This window comes from Poeciliopsis prolifica, unplaced genomic scaffold, assembly GCF_027474105.1.
Source record: "Poeciliopsis prolifica strain line A6 unplaced genomic scaffold, Auburn_PproV2 SCAFFOLD048, whole genome shotgun sequence".
Taxonomy (NCBI): Eukaryota; Metazoa; Chordata; class Actinopteri; order Cyprinodontiformes; family Poeciliidae; genus Poeciliopsis; species Poeciliopsis prolifica.
In genome coordinates, this window is record NW_026562423.1 from 3,188,755 (window position 1) to 3,214,753 (window position 25,999).

Sequence of the window (25,999 nt, forward strand, 5' to 3'; positions counted from 1 at the left end):
GTGGCAGGATGTTACAGATGACACAAACAAATCCTGTCCATTTCTCGCCCAAGTTCAAATGGCTTCAATAATCCACACTTACCAAAGTTGTGGCTTTATATTCAGCCATACTTGTTTGGAAAAAAAAAAAAATAAATAAAATTTAAAAAAAATCAAGAATGGGATAGATTTCCTAGCAAAGAGTTTCAGCAAATAAAACGGAGGGTGGTGATGAATTGGATTTAATTTTGAATGTTGAATGAAACCTCAAAAAGTGCCAAAAGTAGGTTAAATTTAGCCCCATCAATGTCAACATATTGTCTCTTCTCAAACAAAAAGAGAAGAGACACCTGCGCTAGTTGCTTTAGGAATGCTAATGCTGAGCTAATTGCTAAATCAGCTAGCACAGGTTTACCCAGAAGTTTATTTCCAAATATACGATATGAATGAGAGCTTAGCTTAGGGGATGTCTAAATAAAGTTTCAAACCCATAATTTACATCAATATTTAGCCTTATATTAGCATTTTAATAATGCCAGGCCAAATAAATCCACTCCTCGTTAAAGCTGAAAGCTAAGAAATCAGAGAAAATGTGACAGCAGTTTTAAGTTCACGAGCGTTTATGGCTTGAATTTCCAGCCAGCAGTCCTGTCTGAAATTTATGATTCACTCTGAATTACCAGTTTTTCTATCGCAAATGTTCTACATGTCTTTTCCGTCATCCAAACTTGCCCAATCTATCCCTTTTGGCTCTAAACCAACGCTTCCCACATTGATATAACCACAGTGTGTCAAATAAAATGGTTATTCTACATTAATTATGACTAGAAATTTGTCAAGCTGCATTTTAATTTCGGTTGGTGCTTTTTTTTTTTTGGCCACCTCATGATTAACAGACCTTGGTTTTGTCTTCTTGGGGTTTTCATCTGATGTACAGTGTTGAAACCGGATATGTGCACATTGTATAAAAAGAAAATCAATTCTCTGACATTCAATCCAACTGAACCTTTGAGGTAAATTAGGATTACAATTATTATTATAAGCTAAATGCATTGATAATGACTTTTGGAATTTTATTTGATCGCTTTCATCAAATTCAGAGGTTTATGCGCTTATTTTGTTTACTTTAAATAAGACCAAAAGGTAATGTCAAGGCTTTAGGAGCTTCAGATATATTCATATTGAAGTACAGTCGAATGCAGTTTCAGCCAATCCCTCAAACATTTACCATACTTCCTTGTGTGACACAAAAAATAAAAATGAAAACTAAAAAAATTCAGCCAAGATACCTAGAAGAGAGCTCTACAAGAAAAGTTCATTTTTGGGTAACATGAGCATGACTTAACAAAAGTTTAAAAAAAAAAACAAAAAACATAAATACATTGTGATGACACTGTTTGAATCTGGTAAGACATTATTCACATTGGAAGGTTTTGAAGGGCCACTAAAGAAGAAAAACATAATTTGTAAAATCCTTAACTTTTGGAGACATGCCATGGGCTCAGCAGCAACTACAATCAAAAAGTTGCCCATAATGAACTTTGTTATATTTGCGGGAACAAGGGGGAATTGAACAGAAGGTATAAGATTGACTTTTGGTATTTGCAGGCATTAGGGACCCCAGGAATACCTGAGACTTCTTATAAAAAAAAATGCATTATTTCAATAGTTCACACACCAAAGATACCACAGTATTCATTACCAGGCACAGAAGTTAATATTTACTCTTCATTATTTCAGCTCTTGTGCGAACAACCAATCAGCACAGAGGAATAATAAACGCTCCTTTCTGGATTGGCTGAATCAGAATTAATTATTAGGCTGATTGATAAACAAACAGTGCTACAAACTTATATCTATATGGCCAAAGGCATATGGTCTTAGCTGCCTTCTCCTCTCTATATCTAATTGGATACAGCTCAGGTGTTTGGGATTCATGTGGTCACTCAGGACTCATTTAAATACGTGGTCTGAATGTTGCATTTAGACCAGAATACTTGAAATCCGAAAACTCAACACTAACGTTCATGTAAGGACTGAACAAACCTTGGTAATACCTGACCCCGTTATATTACTATAGAGTTGGTATATCTTGTATAGTTGCAAGGTCATAGAGGTGGATTAAATCAGTAAAGTCCCTATGAAGGCCCAGGTACCAAATGCCTGGTAACCTGGGCCTTGGTTCTAGGTATTTCGGCTTTTCTAGCTGAAAAGGTGTGCCCGATTAAGTTCTGTCAGGAGGAATGGGCCAGGATTTCGACAAACTAGTGTCAGGATGGCTAAAAAAAAATGAATTCAAGTTTAAAGGCAGTTTAAAGCCAATTCTATTAAATCCCCTCTCATCCCTACAAAAAATTATGTAATCTTCTGACATAAAAGTAGCATAAATGACAATAGAAATAAAAATGATTGTCTTTTCATACAATGTAAGAAAAAATTTGCTTTCTGCTGCAAATACTTAGGAATATTATGGGATTGACAATGCTGTATAGCCACGAAATTGCTTTGTGGATGATGCTGCATATTTAGAACACGTACTGATGCATTTCTGTATTTTCTTTCAATACATTCAGAAGAAACTAGAAATTCAAACTCTTACTTTTTAGAGTGTTCAGAATGTTACTGATCTGAGTGATATTAAGCAGACCAATATGTCTGCTGGCTGTAGGGGGAGTTTTTAGAAGTATTCACAGGTAAGATTTGAATATATTACATTTCTTTTCTATTCACAAGTGCTTACAATGGACGGTTCACACAATCGATAACTGTCATTTGAGATAACGCAGCTTTTTAGGTCGGCTCCTTCGCTTTTCCCCACATTTTGAAACTGCTTAGTCTAAAAGAGTCAGTGGTCCAAAAAAAAAAAAAGAAATCTATATATATCTATATATATAATTTTTTTGGTTACATCAAGAAAGTATCAAAGGAATGTCAGCATAAATACAACATCAAGTATAAATACAAAATCACAAAAATAAATAAATGTGATTGACTTTGAAATAGAGATGTTGCAATTTAAGAGGACAAAAATTACACATAAAATTATCTTTTTTTTTATTAATTTTTTTTTTTTTTAGAAGTTGACTTTTTGCAGCTTTTAAAACGCCTGTTAGCTTTTGTAGAGTCGTCAATATAAAACTGGGACATTTTATTCATAAAGCATGTTTTGCAAGTAAGGCACAGTTTGTCTCTTGGTTTAAACTTATAAGACCAAAGATTTCTCAGACATCGTTTTGCCCTTTATGTCTTCCTGTACATAAATATGTCAGAAACTGTAGATATGTATAAAAAAAAAACAACCATTCCTATATTCAAAGCTCAAGCAAACTGTGACAAATATGTGTTAAGCAAGAGGTGCTCTGTGAAGTTTTTATATTTATATATATATATATATGTCTCATATTTACATCAAACGTTGAAATGGTTGTACTTTACACTTCATTTTTGGGTTGTATTCTCTCCCACATGTTTCACAACAGCATGTTGATGTGAGATTTTCCAAAACTGTTGATATTTACAAATTGGCCCCTTCTATGAAATCTAGATATTATTGTTAGTCTGTTTTAGGTGATTTTTCTTTCTTTTTTTCCAGTAACACAAATATTCCCTCTCTAGGTATGCAGTGATTGGCAAATTCTGTCTTCAAGTCTCGGTGGCGTAACACTGATGGTGCATACAGAAAGTACTACATGTGTCCACTGTCAGTCCTCAACGCAGCGACAGTTGTGCGCATCAATGTTCAAAATGAACACAAATTGTATCAAAAAGCACCTGTTTTTTTTTTGGGTTACGATGACATTGGTGGAATATAAGTTCAGTAAAGTTAAGATTCAAGATAAAGCATCAACATCTCTTTAGGCTGTCAACCTTTAGTCGACTAAACAAAATAATATTCCACTGTACGACAGCAAAGAGGAACTTCTCACACTTAGACTGAAGAAATCTAGGGGAGGTTCAATAGTTCTTTGGTATTAATGTTGGCATTATTGCTTTCACCAATGCTCCAGTTGAAGGTCCATGGCAGAGTTCAAGTTAATGTCCGTCACATCCAGGAACTCTGTGTTAAAGATACTTGGTGCGCTGGGCTGAGCAGCGCCGCCAAAAGCAGTCGCAGAACTGGGAGGCGTCAGGTCCAGCCACTCCATCGTTTCCCACGGCGTCTCGCTAAAGGCCATGCTGACCATCCCCTGGACCTCAGGGACGGCGAACACCTTACTGCTACCAGGCGACAGAGGCGTGTCTAGCCGATCCCTGTTGGTCTGGAGTTTGTCCTGCTGGGAATGGTGGGGACGGCAGTGGTGGCTGCCGTACTCTTCGGCGTCTCTGTTCCCTTCGTCTTCCTGATGTCCGTCCTCAGCGGCCATTTTAAGGAGCCCCATCTCCCCTCCCCGACCCATAGGGTTACCCAGCAGAGTCTGCAGGTGGCTCTCGGTGGCGTGATTGGCGGCATGGTCGTAGGGCATCTGGTTGGTGGAAAGGTGCTCGTAGTGCCAGTGGAACCTTGGGATGAGAAGGCCGGGACACCCTGGGGACACAGTAATGTGAGGCACAACTTGTGTTACAGAGGACCTCTCCCTCTCTTCTCTTGCGTTAGCTGGCATCTCTTAAGGAGAAAGGAAAGGATGGATTGTCTTAGCATTTCGAGGAAGTGGATGCCAACATTTCCCATAAAACTCAAGATTTCTTTTTCTGCTGTTTTACAAGTTGCTTTTACTCCCAGGAATAATTTTGGAGCTTTCTAAAAGCTAAACCGATATTCTGCTTACCTCCACTCTCTATGAGCACGTCCAACAGTTCATCCATCTGCTGACTCCTGGTCAGTTGCTGAAAGTGCAATAGAGATTCTCATCAATCAGCTGTTTAAATCACTCAACTTTGACGTGACTGCATTCAATAATTTCCCACTATAAGCTCCAGAAGTCTCTTAAAACTTCAGAGGGGAAGCATGAATATCAAGGAAGCATGATATATCGCCATCAATATCAACCGATTTTTTGTAATTTTTCAACTTATTGATTGCGGTGTAAGTAGAACTGGGCTGATATTATCAACCAACTTGTATGTCCTTTTGGTTGATATTTGTATGTGTATCAGTCCAAATTTTTATATGTGTATCTCTAATGAAAATGGTTGTAAATTAGACCTCAGTACAAGTCAAAATACAGCAGGTTCTGATGGTTTCCACTGGAAATACTGACATAAAACTGTCTCTTTGTGAAGCATGCTACTGGTAACCAATGATCTAGTGTTGGAGTCTTCAAATCCTGTGCTCTCTTGCTTCAACACATCTGCGTCAAATAATTAGGTCATTAGCAGGTCTTTGGAGAACTTGCCTGGATACAAAGGAGGTAAATCTTCCATTAGATTCAGGTGTGCTTGACAAGGGACATCTGTAAAAGTTACATGGCACCGGCCGAATACCGACTGGGTTTGAAGATCCCTGGTCTACTAGTGCTGAGTGCTGGTGCTTTTCTCCACTGGTAAGCGGCTGGGTACACCCTGGACAGCTCACTAGAGAATCTAGTGCAAGTAAAATAAATATCCCAAATGCTGTAGGAACATATGTCCATCCATATATTTCAGTGCCCTGTATAGTGGACCCCTGCCTATTTGCGGATCTGTATCTGATGTCCATGTCTGTGGAACGAAACTCCAAATTATTTGTGGATTTTTACGGAGAGCTCATATTTGAAATAAAATGCAGGTTGGGTGTGATGTTACTTCACATGCTATTGGCTGGAGTTTTCAAAGCAGCCAATCCAGAAGCTCCATTTATTTTCTTTGGCACTCATTGAATGTAACCCCAAGAGTGTGAATAAGTAACACTTCATTTTTTTCCTTTTTTATCTGGACTTTATATCATCTAGTATTTTTGATAAGACAACTAAAGAGAATTTACACGAAAACATGCATGTTTCCTGGCAACTTTGCCAACTCAATCTTTAGTAAAAATCTGTGTCAGAGTTGTCAGGAGGGTTTGAATGTTCATGCGGTGATAGAAGCAATGATTGGGACAAACAGCTGAGACAAACATGATGGATTGTCTGGGACACAAAAACAAGAAAAGAGAGAAGAAAACTGGAATCGGAACCGCACAAGTTTAGATGAATTCCCTAGCCAGCAAACTCCACTAAATTTTTTTTTTTTTTTTTTTTTTTAGCATAGAATTGAGTTTACCTGCTTCACTGCATCCTCATAGCATGGGGGCTGTCTTAAGTCAGATGCATCTGAATCTGAGCTACTGAAGGCAGGGGGGGAGACCTGGCACTTTTGGCCAACATGCCGGGAAGATGGCAATGCTGACATCTATATGAGAAATAAGTGAAAAGTGTCATTAGCATGTGGTAGGGGAGCTCACCAAGTTAGAGATGCAGAAGAAACACCAGAAATCAGGGCTCCACGTCTGAGTAACCTCATCACAGTTGTTATGTAAAGATTACTTGGCGTTTCAAATGGGTTTACTCGTGTTAAAGAGTGTGACAACATGTAACAGATATGAGAAGCGGGACGATGAGCCTCATACCAAAGAGACAATTCAGAGACAGATCAGAAATGAACAAAGAGGAGGAGGAAACAACACGGATGGGAGGGGATTTAGTTAGATAACACAACCTGACTAATGTTACGACAAGGCAAACGTTCAGATCTTTTACACGCTTACCTTTGGTTGCATATTCTGACTCTCGGCCTTGATGGGGCCGCTGTGGTTAAGACCACAGTCAGGTGAGCTGGGAAATGCAGCTTGAAGGCTTCTTTGGTCCAAAGGATAAGAGCAGTTTAATGGCTGGCTGCCAGTCCTCTGCTGCACCTGCAGCAGGCAGGATGTAACAACAATCAATTGGATCAATCAAAGATTTAGAGTACATAAAAGAAAGGCTCATAAATGGAAACAACCGCTCTGTAAAATTGTCTGTTGAAGTTTAAAAAAAGTATTTCACTTTCCAGATTTTGTCATGTTTCAACAAGCTTCCAAGAGTTTTGGAGTATTTCACAAAGATGCAATTCACATCTTTATGTTAATCTAAAAAGGAAAGGAAGATTGTACATGGTTTCTAAAATGTTTTACAGATAAAGATCTTTTTGGCTCTCTTTAGCTCCCCCGTAACATCCTTTGTGGAGTCACCTTTCAACCATTCCACGGTTGTTTCTGAATTTTTCGGTCAAGTGTTTGTACTAGCTTTTTCAAACTAAGACACTGAAATTCTCGTTGCATGTTTGTTGCAACCTTGCTCAAGTTCATTCAGTTCTTTGTACCTGCATGTTGTGACCTCTGCCTTGTCCATGGGGGTGTCCACAGCTGTCTCTCCCCAGCAGAGGAGACAGCAGGTAGGGGCTGTTAGGCGACGGAGGCTGGGAGCTGCTGGTGGGTTTTCCGACAGGAGAATCTTGTGGAGAACACTGGGGGCTCAGAAAGGCTGACACGGTGGAGGGGCTGGCAGAGGAAGGGTCTGTGTCCATGCATTGTGGCCCACCAGGACCACCGCCCAGATTTGGTATGGGGTTGTTGCAGCACCCCATGTTGTCCAAGCAGCTGCCAGGAGGGCTCTTGAGCTGCTTGGAGGAAGACAGGGGACAACTAGAGGACAAGGACAAAGGTTCTTGCTTGATTGCCACCCCCAGAAAATGCTGGCCCATCATAGGTGTGGCCTGCTGCTGGTGGAGCATTGAGGTGTGACACAATGGAGGGTTGGCGTCCTCAGTTGCTCCATAGCAGCGTTTCCTCTTGTGAAGTTGCATTTTCAGTTCTTCAACCTAACAAGTGGATTGGTCAAAGTGTGACCGACTAATATTGGTAAAGTACAACATCTCATTAGGGAGTTCCTCACCTGTCTTTGCTCCTGGTGCAATTTCCACGTCAGCTCCTCGATGACCCTCTGCTTCTCCACCAGCATCTTATCTTTTTCGGCTTCCAGACCTCCATCATTCCCTTCGTCCTCTCCTACTCTCTGGTTCCCTCCACACGCCCTGGCACCTCCTCCTCCTACACCCAGGCCCTCCTCTATGGCAGTTTGGGTTGGGGATGCCTGCAGGTTGAACTGTTTTGGGGAGGACATTGGCACATCGCTGAAGCTGTCCGGGAGGGAGCCGCTGAGAGACAGATCAGAGGAGGCCGGAGAGATGGGCGGCGTGGAAGAGGTACTTGGGAAGGGAAAGTATCCTCCCTGCGACAGATTGCTGGAGGAAGATGGGGACTGGTAGGAAGACAGAGAACCAGTGGGCGTGACCGGAAAAGTTAAAGTTGTGATGTCGGAGGACCCTGACGGTGAGGAGTCCGTGTTGGAGTCCTTAAAGGGCCGGAGTCGTTCGATGAGGGCCTGTTTGGTCCCTGAAACAGGCATGCCGCGAATGCGCAAGTGTTGCCTGAGCTCGGAAACCTTACAGAACAAAATATAGAAACAATATACATACAGAATAACTGTTAAAATGAAACCATGTAACTTTTTTAATTAAAGTGTTTTGCTTTATTACATTTAAAGCTATTACTATGTCCTGACCATAAAATAACAAAGCCCAGGTTAGTGAGAATGGCCAGCGATGACAGGGGATAAACAGTTTTCGAGCTTGACTGACAATACTAAGACACTCCTGCTGATTCTGATTGGTTGTTTTTGACCAGCACCGGTGCATTTTTGCGTAAGGCAGTAGTGGCGCTGGAAGGGGGTGGAGGAACTCCATCTTTTCAAAGATTCTGTCTCACACCGTACTGTCACGACATGGTGACCGTTTTAACAAATATGTAAAAACCATATTTTTGTAAAAGTTACATACTGCAGCTTTATACTGTAACACTTTGACTTTTAATTGCTAATAAGACTTACTTTAAGGTCATCCAGATTAGCAGGTAGTGGACCAACTTTGACAGGTGAAACATTGTTTTGATTGGGAAACGTGTTCTTGACGGGAGAAGAGGAGCTGCTGTTCAAGTTGCTGGCAGGAACACGAGAGGCGCAAGATGGTACCTGCTCACTGTTGCTCCTGGAAAGGGAACATTGAAATAGATTCATCTCTGGGAAAAACAAAAGGTTACCTTATGAATGACAAAATAGCCAGTCTTCTGAGCTAGTTTTTATTGGACATCAGCTCCAAAATATTGTCTTTCAATGGCAGAGGTGAATTGTGCAAGTGGTGGGACTTACTTCTGGGTGCTGGCTGGCAGCTGAGGCTGGTAGCTGAAGGTGGGCTGTCTCTGCTGGGTATGGGCCTGCATGGAGTGTATATGCTGCTGTTGTGGCTGCTGTATCTGTGAATGTGTGTGAGTATGTTTCTGCTGGCTGAGGATCTGAAGCTGCAGGAACAACTGCTGCTGCTGCAGGAGTCTGGCGTAGGCCGAGTCCATGGGCGGAGGAGACTTCTCCACCTTTTGGTCTGGAGGAATGTACTGGTGGTACTTGAGTTTCTTTACTTTTGGCTTCACATCTTTGGGCTTCTTGTGTCGGTTCTTGTCCGACGTCTTGGACTGTTCAAAGAAGGCAAGCTAAGCTGGTCGGTTGGTACGTCAAAAAGAAGATGACAGGATTCAAAGATTGCTAACCTTGACTATTGCAGGAACCGGTATTGGTGGAGCTACCTGGTTGGTGTTAGGGGAAGACAGGCCTTCTTCCTGGCTTTGGTCAGGTGGGCCTCTGGTTGCACTACCCTGTGAAAATAACAAACCCATCTATATGTATTGATGTTGCAATGACAAATGTGATTTGGCATATTGTGCAGCACTACTCCTTGGATTAATAAAATATCTCCATGAACCATTTTCTGAAGAAAACACATAAAGCTCAACATGGGACGGAGATAAACCTAGAAATCATTCATTTATATTTCATCAGAGACGTTTATACGTTTGGAATAATCAGTCGGGCTTTTATTGAGTATTTAGGAGACAGGAATTAAGTGGGAAAGACAAGTGGCAGAAATCTAGTTAGCAGAACTAATGACACAAATATATATTTTGGGGAAAAGGTCACTAGTAAGCATCTGTTTTTATACATCTTCGCTTGTATGCAAGCACTGCTAAAGTACTGGGAACGGATTGTGCATGCCATATTTTTCAACATGAATCAGCCATTGGTGTTACAGCCATGATGTAACTCCTTGACTGCAGGTTTCACATTTCAAGTTTCACATCAGTTACAACTGATGGCATCAACAAACGGAAATCCAGTCCAACAGTTTGGGCAGTGGACTTCACTCTGCCACCACAGGAGGGCAGTAGAGGCACGGATGTGAGAAGGTGCCGGCAAGAGACTGACGGAGGGACGGAAAAAAGACAGGCAAAGCGTTGGGTCATACCTGTCGTGGGCTGGTGAGGGCAGGTGAGGAAGAGGAGGAGGCCGTGCTGCCGACAGCGTCAGATGAAGGGCAGGCTGAGCCCTGTGACTCGTCGCTGTGGTTCTGCTCCGGAGACAGACTCTCGCTGCTGCTGTCCTCCTCAAAGGCATACGAGTCCTCCTGCTTGGGGAACTTGCCATGATTCACTGTGGGAGGAACAAAAAGAGAGCGATCAGTTAGCACATGAAGATTACATCTGCATCCACGACACAACGTTCTTGGTTAGGGTTGAACAATGTTGGCACCAACTCACCAGGGAGAAAAGAAATTGCGCGACTCTGGGATCCGATTAATTGTAAACAACCACCTTATAAGAAGTGAGAGGGACCACAGGAATACTCCACAGGTCTGAGCTATAAAATTTGTCTAACCCTTAACATTTGTTTTCCCTGTCAAGTGAGCTGGAAACGAGAGCAACTCTATTCCAATAATGAGAGGAGAGCCAGTTAATTTCAGTTTAACTATGAACAGGTGAAGAGGTAAAGGCCCTCCAGGGACTGAGGGGAGCGTAATTGTCGCAAAGTAATTATTGCAGAATTGTTTATTTGTGCTTTATGCTCCTCTGGAGCACAATAGAAATTGAAATGACAGTCGTACAAAGGCGACTACTGAGATTTTGTTGAAACTGCTTCCATCATACTTAAATGATGCAATTAATCTTATATTAGCTGTAAATCTGGCATCTGATGAAAAGTCAACACAGATCGCCTTGTTTTAAGTATTGTTTTGAAGCTTTTTATACATTTATGAACAATAGCAGTAAATGTTCTGGCTTAAAAATAGACGTATTAAATGTAATAGAGCAGTTTTCAGCAATGTTCTGTGTGCACATTTTAGGTTCTCCATGTACAAATGTGTTTTAGGTTAAGGAAAAGTGTAATTTCTTTTAAGTAACTGACTGGAAGTGTACAACAGTGGCAGTTGGGGGCATGTTGCCACATTAAGGCCAGGGGGAGAGCGCGGACTGATGGACCATGTATTGCTTTAACTTCCTGGTTGCTGGTTAGTCTTAACAAGCTGCTCTTTGGTGCCCTTAAAGTTACATGACAGTTTTTGGGTTGAAACTCTAACCTAGAATGCTGTGTCATTTACCTTAAGATGTTAATGATTTGGGTGTAAAATGAGAACTGTGGCACAGCAAATATTTTTCCTCCGGCATGTAAACGAAAGTACATTTTAGGGGGAAAACAAGATGGATGTACGGTCTTCCAGCATAGGGGCCCAGTATTCTCATCATTTCACATTACAACTAGCATATCTGGCTGTTTTAAGTCTGTCACTGACACCTACTACCACACTCAGACTCGAGGTGTTACGTTGCCCGGATGTGGGATCAACACAACCTACTTAGGTTCTGCCATGAAGCTGATTGGCCCATTAGATAAGGAGCAGAGCTTTGATTGGAGCTGGCAGCAGCTATCGGACAGAGCCGAAGGCACAAAGCCAGAAGGAGAGAAATGGTACAGGTTGTTCTGTGTGTGTGTGTGTGTGTGTGTGTGTGTGTGTGTGTGTGTGTGTGTGTGTGTGTGTGTGTGTGTGTGTGTAAAGGGGTACAAGATTGTCTTTTTGTATCCAAACATGTGACAGGCTGGAACAGACCCTGGTTTCAGTCACAGTACAAGGCCCATTCTGTGCAACTCAGTGACCTTGTAGTAGACACTCACCATACACACAAAGCTGAATACACTGCTCAGTACACAGCATTGTACTTAGGGCTATTTCCTCCCACCTGTTCACGTTTAACTCTCAGCACTCAGACACACTATTGTCCCTGTCTCTGTGACCGCTTAACATAATTTTCATGTCACCGGGAGATTGAGTTGGCAGAATTACAGGAAACCGGCACGCTGCTGACACTTCCACTTTTTAAGTGACCGGCTGGACAGAGGTCAAACCAATCGAATGGGAGTTTTGGGCATAAAGACTGAGAGCTTTTAGGTGAAAGGTTCATGCTGCAGGCGCAACAGCCCGTCTCCGTCATGTGCCTTTGTAGGTGCACTTCTGGAACCAGAGAAAGCTGGAGTTTGGCCGAGGTCAATCGTAAACACACGCGCAGGTATGTCCGCACAAGTACACACTCAAGCTTGAGGACACTTCTTCAGAAAAAGACAGGAAGCAAATACAGCTGCTGCCTGTCTTAGTAAAGGCAGCTCTCCTCCTCCTCCACTGTCCTCCAGTTGCCTGCAGCACTTTGGCTTCTTTACGCAACATGCTGTGGTGTTAGGGGGCCAGAGCCAAGCAATGTGATGACTAAGACTCAAGGTTCTGGACGAAGCTCAGTAATGATGCCACTGAAATTTACAAATGATGTCATTTCCCTTTGACTGCCTACTTTAACATACCTTACCTTATACCCTAATGTGAATTAATGAACAAGTGGAAGCCATCTTGGCACAAATACAGAAACTAATATCTATTGGTGAATATGCAAATATTGAAGACTTAATCTGAACCGGAAATACGTTTTCTCTTTCCTAAAAATAGGGAAGAAAACAGCAATGGGTAAAACCAATAAAGGATGCACGACTGGGTAAATCTTTTGAGTATTTGGCCCAATAGCTACAACAGATTATGTCACTCATCTAATACAGAATCAAAGGAAAATAAATCTAATGAGCTTCTAAAACCTGCATCTATCTTGTAGTCTGTAGACCGACAGCAGTACGCCATTGGTCCGACCAAAAGGAGATGAACTTGAAAGCTGCCCAACGCTGGCGTCACAAACAGTGACTCATATGCTGACACACACAGCAACCTGCAAACTCCACACGTCCATTCCTTTGATTCTTCCCAACAATCAATATTCCTGTGCCGGGTCAGTCATAATGTGGGTCCTTCAAACACTTTGAGTGGTAGGAAAATAAATGGAGGGATGGTAATTAAAGGGTTGAGGTTGGTGAGATTCTTAACCTTCCACAGACTCCTCTCTCTCTCTCTCTCTCTCTCTGTTACGTCCAAGGTAAATAATCCGGGCCAGCGAGAACCTGGCATGGCCTCCGTTCTATCTACGGCATTCACCGGGCCGAGTGATTATCCAGCAGAGAGCTGAGAAACTAAATCAGTTTGATTATCTGAGCGCGTAAAAGAACAAACGCACTTATTTGGTCAAATGCGATTTTAGTTGGAGATTTCAGAGGGATGAGACAGGATTGTGGGCCAAGAAGAAATGAAAGACATGAAGCTTCTGGACATCTAAGGTGGAATATTACTGCGTAATGAAAACTTCATCAGGTATGAAGCACTTTATTTGAAAGTAAGAAGAAAAAAAATTCCTCTAAAATAAGAATGGCATGTGATAATAATTATTAAACTTTGGATAAAGCAAATATTGTACTTTATGTCTCACTCAGATCAGACATTAACAATTTCCAGGAGATCAAGACTCCAGGCTTTTCTCCACGGGACGCTTGTTTCTCTAAGCGTTGGTGTATGGTTGTTTCCAGAGAGTGGAGTGTGAAGTCACCACATCTGGGTTCCAGCAACTAATATCTTTTTTTTTTTTTTTTTCAAAGCATTCAACCTCAGTCTAACTGGAGATTTGTTAGAAAACCAATGCTAATTTTGTTGACTACTTCACTACAATGCTGTCTCTGTGCTATATTAATAAAAGTATCAAATAAAGTTAGCAACATCAGCTGAAGTTCCCAGTGTTCTATGGAGATTGAATAAGAGGTTGTTTATTCTCACTTGTAAATAAACAAACGCTGTATTTAACCCCCTAAGTCATACAAGATTTGTGACTTAGGACTAAATTATCTTGGCTACTGACTGGTGTTTGGTGTACTAGGCTTGAGGTTGAGGTTCCTCAAAGCTCCACTTTAGGACAACTTCCTTTTTACCATACTGCTGTCAGGGTACAGTCTGGTAAACCACCATCTCTACATGCAGATAATACAGTATCACCACATACTGTGATCATAGAGTGACACATTTTGTGTCGTATGGATGTAGATGACACGGCACCACATATTTTTGTTTCACCACACGACCATTTAAATCACATTTGGTGTATTTATGTGGCACCAAATTTGCAAGGAATGTGATATTCAATCCAGGTTTGCAAATTACACCAGGTTCTTCATCGCGTCTTCCTCCAGCTCTGTGCTGTAGAAACAGATTTTATTGGTTTCTGCAATGAAAATTTAAGCTAAAAACTTCAGGGAAGCGGTGATATGGCTATGGAGTCAGAACTATATTTTAACAGGAACATGACCTTGATTACCAATTCAGTGTATGGCCAACTTCAAAACATCGAATACATGAATGAATTTCTGCGACAAAGTCATTACAGATATAAAGTAACTCCACTGTGAAAGCTCCCCAACCCCAAATTCCTCGTAGTTATCTAGGGACTCATACAAACAGGAGATATGCAATAAAACCTGCTTTGCATTGCCTTCTACAAATATAATGCTAGAAAATGACAGAAATGAATCAGACGCTTGGCAAACCAACAGCAACATGGAGATTTATTTCAAATCTAAAACCAGAAGGAAACGCTCATCATTGTCTGATGGAAAACAATAATATGTCGGGACACCATTTTGGTAGAAGTATCGATTTAAAATAAATAAATGGAGAAAATTGTAAAAAGATGCATAGATGATCTGAAAGAAGCAGAGACAACACAGAAGTGGACAAATATAAACATAAATGAATTGGGGAAAAGGGAAACAATGCAAAGGATTACTATACTGAGGAATAATTAGTGAAAGGATTAAGAAAAAGCTATACAATTCAAAACAATTTAGAATTCAGTTTAAATTATGAAATAAGGGAAAACAACAAATTTCCTATAAAACATAAGCTCAAATGAAACAGTACTGCAAGTTTAATTTGCAGAAATTAGCAGCAGCTTTTTTTTTTCTAACACCCTTGTCCATAATGAGGTCGGGAGGAGATGCTGGTGGGACGGTGGGAGGAAGCTGAACAGACCCCACCACGCACAGGGAGAACACGCAAACTCCACGTAGAGAGACCCGGGGCCGGGAATCGAACCTTCTTGCTGCAGGGCAACAAGTGCTACCTGCTGCGCCACTGCAGCAGCATTCAAACATGTGAAATCTGACTAGAAGCCTGAAGAAATTACGAAGAAATAAGAATTCAAGTTGCTTTGCAAGATGAACTCAAGTCCCGGAATAGCAGGATATTCCTTAAAATGTGGGGACCTTCCGACAGACTATGAGACAGTTGGTGTCTCATAGGGTTTGATGAGGTTCTCCTATTGTAAGACGTTGAACTCATTGACTTGTGGGAAGTGTGGAGGCATCTTCAAAACGGTAAAAAATATATTAAAAAGCTGAGCTATTAAGCAGCAATCTGCTATTCAAACTGTTTAAATATTCTTTTTTAGTAGAAAGTAAGTGGCCCTAATAGAGTTTGAATGATTTTGACACTCCCACCAATGTACTAAAAACATATAATATAAATACAGGAAGTTATGACACACATCTGCTGAATGCTGTGAAGGTTGAACGGTTAACACAGAACAAAGCCTGCAGTTGGCATTGGCGACCAAATAATTGATCAAAAGAATGTGAACGCTACTGCTTATGGTATTAGTAAGTGAAACAGTGGATAAAAAATGATTAACAATCGTCATTTTGTGACCTTAAGCTTAGAAAACCCAAAGCACATGAACAAGTCCGCCTCAGAAACTGATCCCGAAAGGAAAAAGAAGAGGCTGGAGAGGTGTAGTCAAAGTCTTTCATTAAATTTGACTGAGATGTTGTGGCACGGCGTTTAGCAGGCAGTTGATTCTAGAAAGCCCTTAAATGAGTTGAAATATTTCTGTGACAAAGAGCGGATCTAAATTCCTCTAGAAGATCTCGCTGTTTACCAGAAGTGTCTGGTTTTCCCGTAGCAATTCATTCATGTTTTTGGTGATCTGAAAGCTGTAGTCGTGACAAACAAAAAGCAACAGCATTAGAAATCTGCGAGGGGGGCCGATACGTTTCCACAGCACCGTACGCCTGCTGAGTGACCGTCAGAGGGAAGCTGGGTGGGCGAATAGCGTCTCCATCCAGGTTTAAAGCATCCCCCGCCGTGGAGACGAGGATCTTAAAGCTCAAGCAGGAAAAAGCACCGTAAACCTGCAGCCAGCTACGGCTCTATTATCTTTATGAGGAAATATTAGATTGGATGTGTGTGTGGAGACGGTGTGCTTCCATGCAGGCCACACGCCGGTCAGGCCTGAGAGGCTGGGGTGGATTCTTGAATAGTGTAATAAACACCAGATGTTCCCTGGGTAATGTATACACAGACCCTGTGCCGTGTCCATCTTCCCCAGCAGGAATAACACAGCGAGTCCGAGGCAGCCAGCCGTTTGAAGATTCACATCTACAGAAGCGGCAACAGGAGGAGGACCGTACCACCGTCGCCTTGCGAAACGTCTGACTTTCGGTGCCGTTGACAGGATTCTGTAGGAATGGGCGATAAGGAATCTATGGCCTGGGTGAAGGGAAAGTACAAACAAACAGCGCCAACTCAATTCCCTGCAACTGGGAGAGATAAACGGCCAATTGAAATTTCTTTTTTAAAAGAGAGCTCGGGTTCCCGTCGACCAATTGCGTTTCCCCTTGTTGCCTTATCTGTGACAGACTCCTAGAAACTGATAGGGCTTAGCCGGACCTCTGGATTCCGTTCCCCCGCACACTTACTGGGGCTTTATCTGGAGGTTGGAGCCTCTGTGAAATGGCAAACGGTGCCAGAGATATCATTCAACAAATCCCTGGTCTGCTACCCATGTCCCCCGGTCACCTTGTTGATTCTGTACGGGAGGAAAGAAAAGTCTAATGCCGCTGCCATGTTTGTGAATACAAGATTATGTTGCTTCTGGGTAACATCGACAAATAAAATGCTTCTTTACATCAGCTCGAAAAAGTACCATGAAGTTCAAGTCGCGACAAAATGTGAGACAGCTCTAGAGGCTTGGAATCTGCGTCAAGTTCTCGGCCTACTTTCTCATGAATATTGAAGAAAAATCCACGTTTTCTTTCGCCTGGTTGCTGGCAGTCAAAACTAAACAGAATACCTGCAAACACTGCAGTGTCTCACTGATCTGAGGATTACGAGGCCCCATAAATCGCAGGAACTGCGAGGATTTAGGAGAATACTCGGAGCACGCAGGCCTGCATGTCATCATAGCTGGGACTTATGTGACATTAAAAGAACAAAGCCTCCGCCTTGTAAATGGCAGCTCTCTCTGCACGTTGTCATGCTCGGGCGTGCCTTCTCTTTGATGGAGCGCGGCCCTGTAAACAGGTTCGCTCTCTGCGCTGAGCCCCTAAGGGTTGCGGCCTCTTCTGAGGCAGAGAGATTCTTCCATCACGAGATCATTCCTCAGCGGTCACTCACTGACCTGCCTGCTTGCTGCCTGTCACAATCAATACATCCACCTGCTTTGTCTGTAGCCAATCAATAGTCCTGTCACCTGATAAGTTTTGCTTAAATGCACCAGTTATTCTGAAAATGAACATGGACGTCGCTTACCTCCCCTAATTCTACGGTGAATGTCTTTTGACAACATCAGCTTCGCTGAGACTCATGCTACTTGCCTAGTTTTAAGTTTCAATGTATACCAAAGATTTGAGGTATACGATTATCCTGACTTGGAAATTCCAGAGGTTTTAAGGGTCACGCAGTTGTATACTCATTAGCAACACAAGTACCTGGCCACCAGCATGCATCACTTGGCCAAATCTAATTCACAAGTTGGCTTACTTTTAGTGTTGGTCTGAATCACTTGAGATCAGCTTTCAGATCAGCTGCTTTCTGTAGCGTAATTCAATGGATGATCAAAACTTAAATTGCCTCAGCATAAATACAAAGAGAGCACACCATCCAATCAAGAACTTAAAAGTTTTGGCTTTGATTTTGACCGTCATCAGGGCTGTTCCACACTCGGGTGCATATGCCACAATATTCACAGGAGATTTTGGCTTGGAGACACCGATGGAAGCAAATGCTTGTTTAAAAAGTACATGTTGCCAACTAAACTCCAAACCAATTCCATGAAGATAAAGGTCATCCTAGGTCCTCAACTTTCGGCTGAAAGCCAAACCGATAACCCAGAATCAAAGGTTAAACAGTCAGGTTCCAAGCAGTATTGAGTAAACTTTACAAGAAAAGCTGAGGAGCTTGATTTGTCAGTGAACATCCTCTATATTGGAAATTGGAGAAATATCTGTGGACAGTTTTATCTAGACCACCACTGCAGTCTGCCACTTCAAAGATGTCCTGGTGCTTCATGTGAGACTGAAGACGCATGTCAATCACAGCATCTCCTTCCTGGGACATCACCTACCTACCTACCAATCCTTACCCTTATGATCATGAGGTATGGGTTGTAACTGAAGGAACAAGGTCTTACAAAACGGCTGAGATTAAACTCAGACCAGACTCTGTCTTAGAGTTAAGGTCTGGAGCTCCATCAGCCATGTCTTGAAATGTCTGATCAGGATGCAAACTGCATGCCTCGCTTTGGGGGTTTTCCAGGCACATCTTACTAAGAGGAGAGGCAACCCAGAACACACTATAGAGACTATTTGTGCCTTCTGGTAAGGAATACATCAGAATGACCTGTGAAGTGTCGCTGAGGTTAAGTATGGGGCAAAGGTTCCCCACGGTTATCCCTTCTTTCTCCGTTACTATTTAGAGACAAGGGTTAGGGTTAGGGTTAGAAGAAGCATGGGGGCAGAAAGGTGTGTGTACATGTGTTCATGAGTGCGAGGCAACTCAGAGTCGGAAAACGTTACTCACGAGGCATGATGCCCTGGTCTGCCAGCTGCTCTCGTGTCCTCCTCTGCTGAAGTCTTAACTGTAGCACTGATGAAAGGAGAAGGAGCACAGGAAAGAGGGAAAGAGAAGTGAGGGACAGAGCAAAAATCAAAAAGAAGAAGAAGTCGTTTCAGAACAGCTCGTGTTTAATCAACCTGCAGGCGTCTCCTCAGAGGGACGTGCACATCAAGAAAAGAAAAGAAAAAGAAAAAAAAAGCAACTTTATGAGTCAATTTCAAATAAATCCCTCATGAATATTTTCAATCCCTGACTGAACTCCACAGTGTACTGTGCACACCACTGATAACCAGAATGAAAACAGATGGAAAGCCATTCATTTTGCCACTCAGCTGCCGACGACCATTCATTGCAGCTTAAATATGCTGCAGATAGTCACCAGCCTCTTTTCTGAGTCGGCTTGTCAATGTGATTAAGAAGGTTGGCGTCCATTCATGCCATGTCTACCCGTAGATGTTTTGGGTAGACAAGTATGCTATTGCTACTTCTTAGTCATGGCTGCTTGCGTTTATTTCCTAATAGTCCAAAAAAAAAACAAAAAAACCAATGTGGCGAGTTTGGCAAGAGACAACGGCATTTGTTGCATGCGGAGTCCTGACTGTACAATTTGACAGCATAAGTCAAGAAACATTCAAACCCCTGGGAGATTTAGGTTTGTTTTCATTCAACTAAAGTTGCTTCTGATAACCCTCTTTGCCGTCACCCTAATCTTTAGGTTTTTTTCTTCAAGAAAGCTGACTGGGTCATTTCAAAAATATTTCTGAAATATTACTTTCATTCGGAGGAAACATGGCATGGATGCTAAAAGTTACAAATAAATATGCTCTTCCTAAATGTGCTCTTTCAAACTTCTGATGATGTTTTCTATAGAATTAGAACTGTCTTTTCTGTCTTTTCAGGGAGGATATGCTGGTTTTATCTAAAATGGTGTCCGCCGGATCTTGACTAGAGAACTTGACAAAGTGCTTCTTTTGTTTGTTTGTTTGTTTTTTACGGGCATCTGAGTTTAAAGCTAAAATGAGGCCAGAGTTCCCAGGTTTTCAATGTTTCCAATTTTCCAAATTGGAAAATCCAATTGGAGCAAAATGAAGGCAGCCACACTGGATTTCACAGTGAATGTAGTGACGGTAAAAACCACGGTACTGTATTGTATAGATTCGTTTTTTTTTTTACCATTTTACTTTTGAAAGCTGTAGCATGGCTCAAGCGGTGGGTGATATCATTTCCAGATTGGCGTTCTAACTTCAGAGACCAGCTGGATGCAAAAAATACATCTTGTGTTAAAGGTGTCCTCTTCTTCAGGGCCAACAGCAGGAGCAAAATATTTCAGCCCGTTCCTGAATTAATGCTCCAACTGTTTTCTTTTCCTTCTTCTCCCTCTACTTGGCACCGCTTTTAAGGTTGCAGCAACTCATTACATTTAGCTGGTAAATAAAAGCCACATTACGAGCGCACTTGGCTTGAACCGATCGGATTCATTAAACGCAACAATGAAAGTTAAGAACTTGAGCCTGTCTGCAATCGCAGGGTGTCGTATAACATGATGCAATGGTTCACGAATCGCTCTAAATTCTTTTGATATTGCAATAACGAAAATCTGTGACATATCCAGGCTAAACATATACATCACAACATTCAGTCCAGGTGAAGTCTGTACTCATTGAGGTGAAGCTGTTTGGCATCAGAAAAGGTTTTAGAGCTTGATTAAAGAGTTATTTAGCAAACAAGATGATGTGTATTGAATATACAATATGTCTAAATTATATAGTTAAAAATGTACTCAGAAGGCAGATTCTAAAACCGAATTTTCTAAAAATATCTAAGCTCTGACTCTGAGCCAAATCAGCTGTACAGACAGTCACTAGGTGGTGCTAGAGCACCTGACCTTTTCGCTTTTTTGGGGGGGGGGGGGAGCCATTTGAAAATCTTTATTGAATAATTTTTTTAAAACATTGTAGTGTGTGGCTCAAGGTGGCATCTCTGGAATTAAAAGCTTATAAGCCGACCAGTGCCCTGGCCTGCGGGTACGACGTAGACGTCATATATTCTGTTTAAAATTCATCAAATCATTCACATCAGTTTATTGAGACTATCTATTTTTTTAAATGAAAGATAAAATCAAAGACAAAGGTGTGTATTTTTTTGTGCATGTAAATTTTGCTGTGAGATGTTGGAAGTTGTGCAGGAAAAATCTACATGAGCAACAACGACCCCACTTGAGCACCTGACCTCCAAACTATCTATGCACTGCCCTGACCCAGGTTCCTGTGAACCCAATCGGTATTATGCATGTCCACATATGCATAAAAAAAAAAACACTCGCACACACACTCATACAAAACAACGCTGCTTTCTCGCAAATATTTCTGCGAGCAGGATGTAGGGAAAGATAAACACAGCTCCTGGCTTTTAAACAGATCTGCTAGGCAGTGTGTGGTCCACGGCATGTGTGTGTGATTCACCCCGCTGTGTCCGTGTGCGTGCGTGTGTGTGTGCGCAGTAGTGGCCTAGGTGGGACTCTAGGTCATAAACACGAGCCTCCTCTGCGTCTGTTGGTCTGCTCGCGTCCGTTCCTTTCGTCTCTTTTGTCTGCGTGTGCTTTTCCTCCTCGCCGTTATCTGGAGGGTCTCCTGGTCTGATCCTGGATCTGACACACAAGTATGAAATGTTCCCGCTCCGCCTGATCACGCTCTGTTCGTCTCTCCAATTGTTTATCATCCCGCTCAGGTGGTTTCAATTCGCTCTCCTCCGGCCACGGCCGTGCACGTCAAGAACAGAATAGGACCTGCTTCAGCGCCGCGACTTTTCTCGACGCTCGTCCGCCACACCGCCCGGCCTCTCGCCGTGGAGCAGCCCAACGCCGGGGCGTTCCCCTTCTCCTGCCTTCATCCGACATCTGCTTTCGTTTACCGCAAGAGGGAGGGGTCACGACCCCGCAGCTCGCTACATCGCAGAGCAAACGCAGGCATTAGTGACTGCCAAAACATGCAGCCGATACTGCCACTGTCAAGGATTTTTTTTTTTTTTTAACGCACGCCTGATTCATGTACAGATTGGTTCATAAGTGTTTTGGTAAAAGCCAAGTGACAAAATGCAATGTCAATGTTGTTGGAAGTTAATTCTGTTCAGCTTTTTTTTTGTGTTCCTTTTCATTCCTCAAAGGGATAGTTTGAGATCTTCAAAGCGAGGTCCCGGAACATGTTTACGAGCAGTTTATATCTCACCAGCGGGAGATGACAGCCTTCATTTAGCATGAATCAGCTGAACCTGGTCGCTGAAGCTAACAGCTACTTTGTGATCGGCCAGCACTGAAACAGACCTCTTAAACAGCCACGTATATCCACAATAATAAATTGGCATTTTATAAGTCTCTTTTTACACCACTTTATTTTGTCAGGCACACACACGCAGAAGATTGTTGGCGCACTTCCTCACGTACTCCGTTTCACTGGCTATGGTGGCAGTTGTCTTAAGCTGCCACCATAGTTTTGGGTTAAAACTTCAATCAGCATCGCTAGCTGCTAGCTTTCGCTATTAGACGCTTAGCTGCCTCGCTCTTCACTAGCTTTTCCTAGGTAGCTGCCACCTGCCATATAATTGTCTACAACCAATGACCTTTGACCCTACCACATTGGGTCTATTAAGTTGAGGGGAAAAGAGGAACACGAAGATGATTTCTATACGAAAAAGCACAGAAGTCTGCTTTACAGATGATACAATCTCTCCTCTTTGGCTAATTGCCAGCACATTCTAGTGACTCAGAGTCGAATATTGTTGTATTGTCGGCCCCTGCTTGGTGCTGGATGTGGACTTTGGGTGAAAAAAAAAAAAGAATTTGTTGCAATCTCCGATTTATACTGACAGAAACCAAGAAGGTTCTCTTCTGCGAGTAAGAAAATAAATTCTTGTTTCAGCAGAATCTCGCTTTAAGAAATCTTAACTGTAACTTCAAGACGCAGATCTCGAGTGTCACAGTTCGGTTGACAAAGATAACAGTAAATTTGTTTCGCCCTGTACTCCCACACGTCCTGGAGCCAAATCCTGAAAACTGAACCCTTCTTCCTGATCAGTCCGGTGCTGCCTGCAAGCTGATAAAACAAGTTCATATTTCAGCCAGGTGACAGGCTTAATCTCACCCATACATGCAGGTTTTATGTCTTATTTTCTTGGCGAAGGCAACGCCGGAGTCAAGCTGTACTGCTCTGTGCTGAGCGCACTGACAGGTTATCAATAACTGTGCCTAAGAAAGCACAGCAGCTGCCACGCAATCTGCTCTTTCTCCAAAGCGTTGCCTTGTGCCGACTGCGGAGCCGCATCGAGCCGCGTAATCACAGATAGCTGAATCACACTGTTGACTTTGAAACCAAAGACATTTGTTTCATCCTGGGGTGCCTTGACAACAAAGGACATACAAATCGACAGCCGCATTTACAAGTGCTCAGATTTATAATGTAAATAAGCCGTGGTTCGAGGGGGTTTTGTGTGACTGAAGCGGAGATAATTAAACAAGCCAGCCGAGGGATTTAGCCATTCATCATCCATTTCTGTGCCTCACACAGGAGAGCAGCGCTAACGTCACACTTTTGCACCTTCCAATAATCTAAGGAAAGGACGCATTCGTCACCCGACTTTCCCCCTAAACTTTCATCGACACGGACAGGAATGCGTTGGCGACAGATGTACGAGCGTTGCTGTCTGCCATCTCGTAAACAGGTGTTCCCAAATGATGCATAAGGTTTATTCTACTCTAATACCCCACTATGAAGTGAAAATCCACCCTAAAACCGAACGCACATATGTTACTCCCAACGCTTTTGGCCACTTAAGAGTCAGACTTATGAAGGAGAGCCAGAGCCTGGCTGCAGGGGAGATAACACTCCACCATAAATGTTTCTGGAGAGGTTCCACTGCCTGTGACTTATGGTCAACAGTGGTAGGCTGAAAACAAGTGGAAAGAAAAAAAATAATAAATGGAAACTGTTAATTTTAATTTTTTTTTTTATGTGCAGCCAGAATGCCATTCACTGTCAGAACGTTGGAGGATACTTTCCTTGGTCTCACAAACTATTTCAGTCCAGTTTGTGTAAAGTCATTGAAGTTCCATTAAAGAAATATAATCCAATTTACTGCCGCAATAAGCTGAATTATTTCACATAGTTTCTCCCAAACCTTTTCTAAATGAGAAGCTGACACAACCAGGGAAGTTGATCACGTCCATATGAAAGGAAATCATTACATCATTTTAAAACCACCTTTGTTTTTTTTTTGTTTGTTCTTTTTTCACCAGTATAAATTAGTGATGCATGTCATTCCGGTTTTCCAGATATTTGTTGAGAAAAATCAACTAGAGTTTAACTGGCATACACTTTCCTGACAAAAAAAAAAAGAGAGTTAGGTTTCCAGGAGAATTGGGTTTGATTTTGGCCCCTGTGGAGATCAGTGATAAGTCTGTAGCTGATCAGATTTACAAGGAGCTGCTATGTGTAGATTAGGCACCAGGGGGCGTAGGCAGTGGCGTTACAAATAAAATGAAGGACTTATCAGTCGGTTACCAAAGCACTTGATTTTCAGTTGCACTCATACTTGATGGAAGTTGAGGAAGCTTCTATTGTCTCCACATCAAGTCAAGATGGAAATACCAGGCAACTGTTCATCAACGTCGAAGATGAAAACTCGTCCTCAACATGAAATGCAACCTCCGTGAAGGTTCAGTGACCTACACGGAGGGTTGACCTCTGTGATATCCGTGCGTCCCTATGCCTCACTTCCACCCGGTTGCATCCGTGATCCACACAGAACTCTGTCAAAAGTCGATTCTGCTGCTTACTACATCTATATAATAACTGTCTGGTCTCTTTGACTCATTGTCCCACCTGTTGTATCCCCCTCTGCCAGTTCTTGACGTGCTAGTTCCTTGCCAATCAAATCATTCACACGCCCAACATGAGTATGAGCACTGGTCTTCAGGGGTATCAAATTATGTCCAAACTGGGAGTAATTTCTCCTCGGGGCCCACATTTTTTTGTTAGTACGAGTAAAATCTGTAATTCTATTCGTACCGTAACTGATGAAACGTACTTCTTGGGGGAAACATAATCTATGCTTAAGATTTAGGTTTTTTTTTTTTTTATTTGTCTGCATGTTGGTGTCAATTAAACCGATATTTGCATCTTTTTAGTAGATATAAATGCTGCAATAAAAAAAAAAGCTTTCTCGATAAAGTGCGGTTACTTGAGAAAAGGTTTCTTATGTCGACATAAGAAACCATGTAGTTTCTGCATGTAGTGGACCCCTCAAGATATGACATTTATCTTAAGTTGGACCCCTCGTTCACACCGTAATGTCACAGTGTGCGTCTCAAGAACGTTGTCCACTGTTGTTTGACCTGTTAATCAAATCAACATGAGCACTAGTGAGTGACAGACTTGAAGAACATTGTGTAGTCTCTGTGGAGCTCATAAACGAGATCTTTATCTTTCCTTTTAGCCTCCACAAAGCGGAGGCAGTTCCCATGGCTTCAGCAGCGCAGCCGAAGCGCGTTGCATGCAGAAGCGGCGACGACCGGCCGTTTTCACATACAGTTAAACGCTCCCTTAGGCTACGGGCGAGCAGCAGCGGTTCCCATGGCTGGGATCATGTAGTTCAAGCGTGGTGGAAAAGTATCAACAATCGTTGGTTTTCACAAGCCGTTGAATGTCACTCAGAATGCTGCAGCTTAAAGAAAACTGTAAATTCTCCACAGGCTGAATTGTCTCAGACTCCCTCCTGTCTTCAGCAGTTAGCACACAGAGATTTACAGGCTGTCTTCCTTCTGTCGGCTCACTCAGGCACTCGTAAATTAGCTCCAACAGTCACGTTGGTTGTTATATGTTTCATCCAGTATTAACTCCTCTGACTGTAA

General features: G+C 42.3%; 1 protein-coding gene across 1 annotated transcript in view; it reads right to left on the reverse strand.

Moving 5' to 3' along the window:
• Nucleotides 1–2,977: 2,977 nt before the first annotated feature.
• The window catches only part of myocd (myocardin), a 52,814-nt gene continuing 29,792 nt past the window's right edge, over nucleotides 2,978–25,999 (reverse strand). The window contains exons 3-13 of the mRNA XM_055057423.1: nucleotides 19,063–19,128; nucleotides 10,264–10,448; nucleotides 9,512–9,616; nucleotides 9,117–9,436; nucleotides 8,799–8,955; nucleotides 7,806–8,354; nucleotides 7,234–7,731; nucleotides 6,641–6,787; nucleotides 6,157–6,285; nucleotides 4,746–4,803; nucleotides 2,978–4,582 (exon numbers count right to left, since the gene is read on the reverse strand). Of these exons, the coding sequence (XP_054913398.1) occupies nucleotides 3,972–4,582; nucleotides 4,746–4,803; nucleotides 6,157–6,285; nucleotides 6,641–6,787; nucleotides 7,234–7,731; nucleotides 7,806–8,354; nucleotides 8,799–8,955; nucleotides 9,117–9,436; nucleotides 9,512–9,616; nucleotides 10,264–10,448; nucleotides 19,063–19,128 (2,825 nt within the window). The 3' untranslated portion in view covers nucleotides 2,978–3,971. The remainder of the gene's footprint in view (nucleotides 4,583–4,745; nucleotides 4,804–6,156; nucleotides 6,286–6,640; nucleotides 6,788–7,233; nucleotides 7,732–7,805; nucleotides 8,355–8,798; nucleotides 8,956–9,116; nucleotides 9,437–9,511; nucleotides 9,617–10,263; nucleotides 10,449–19,062; nucleotides 19,129–25,999) is intronic.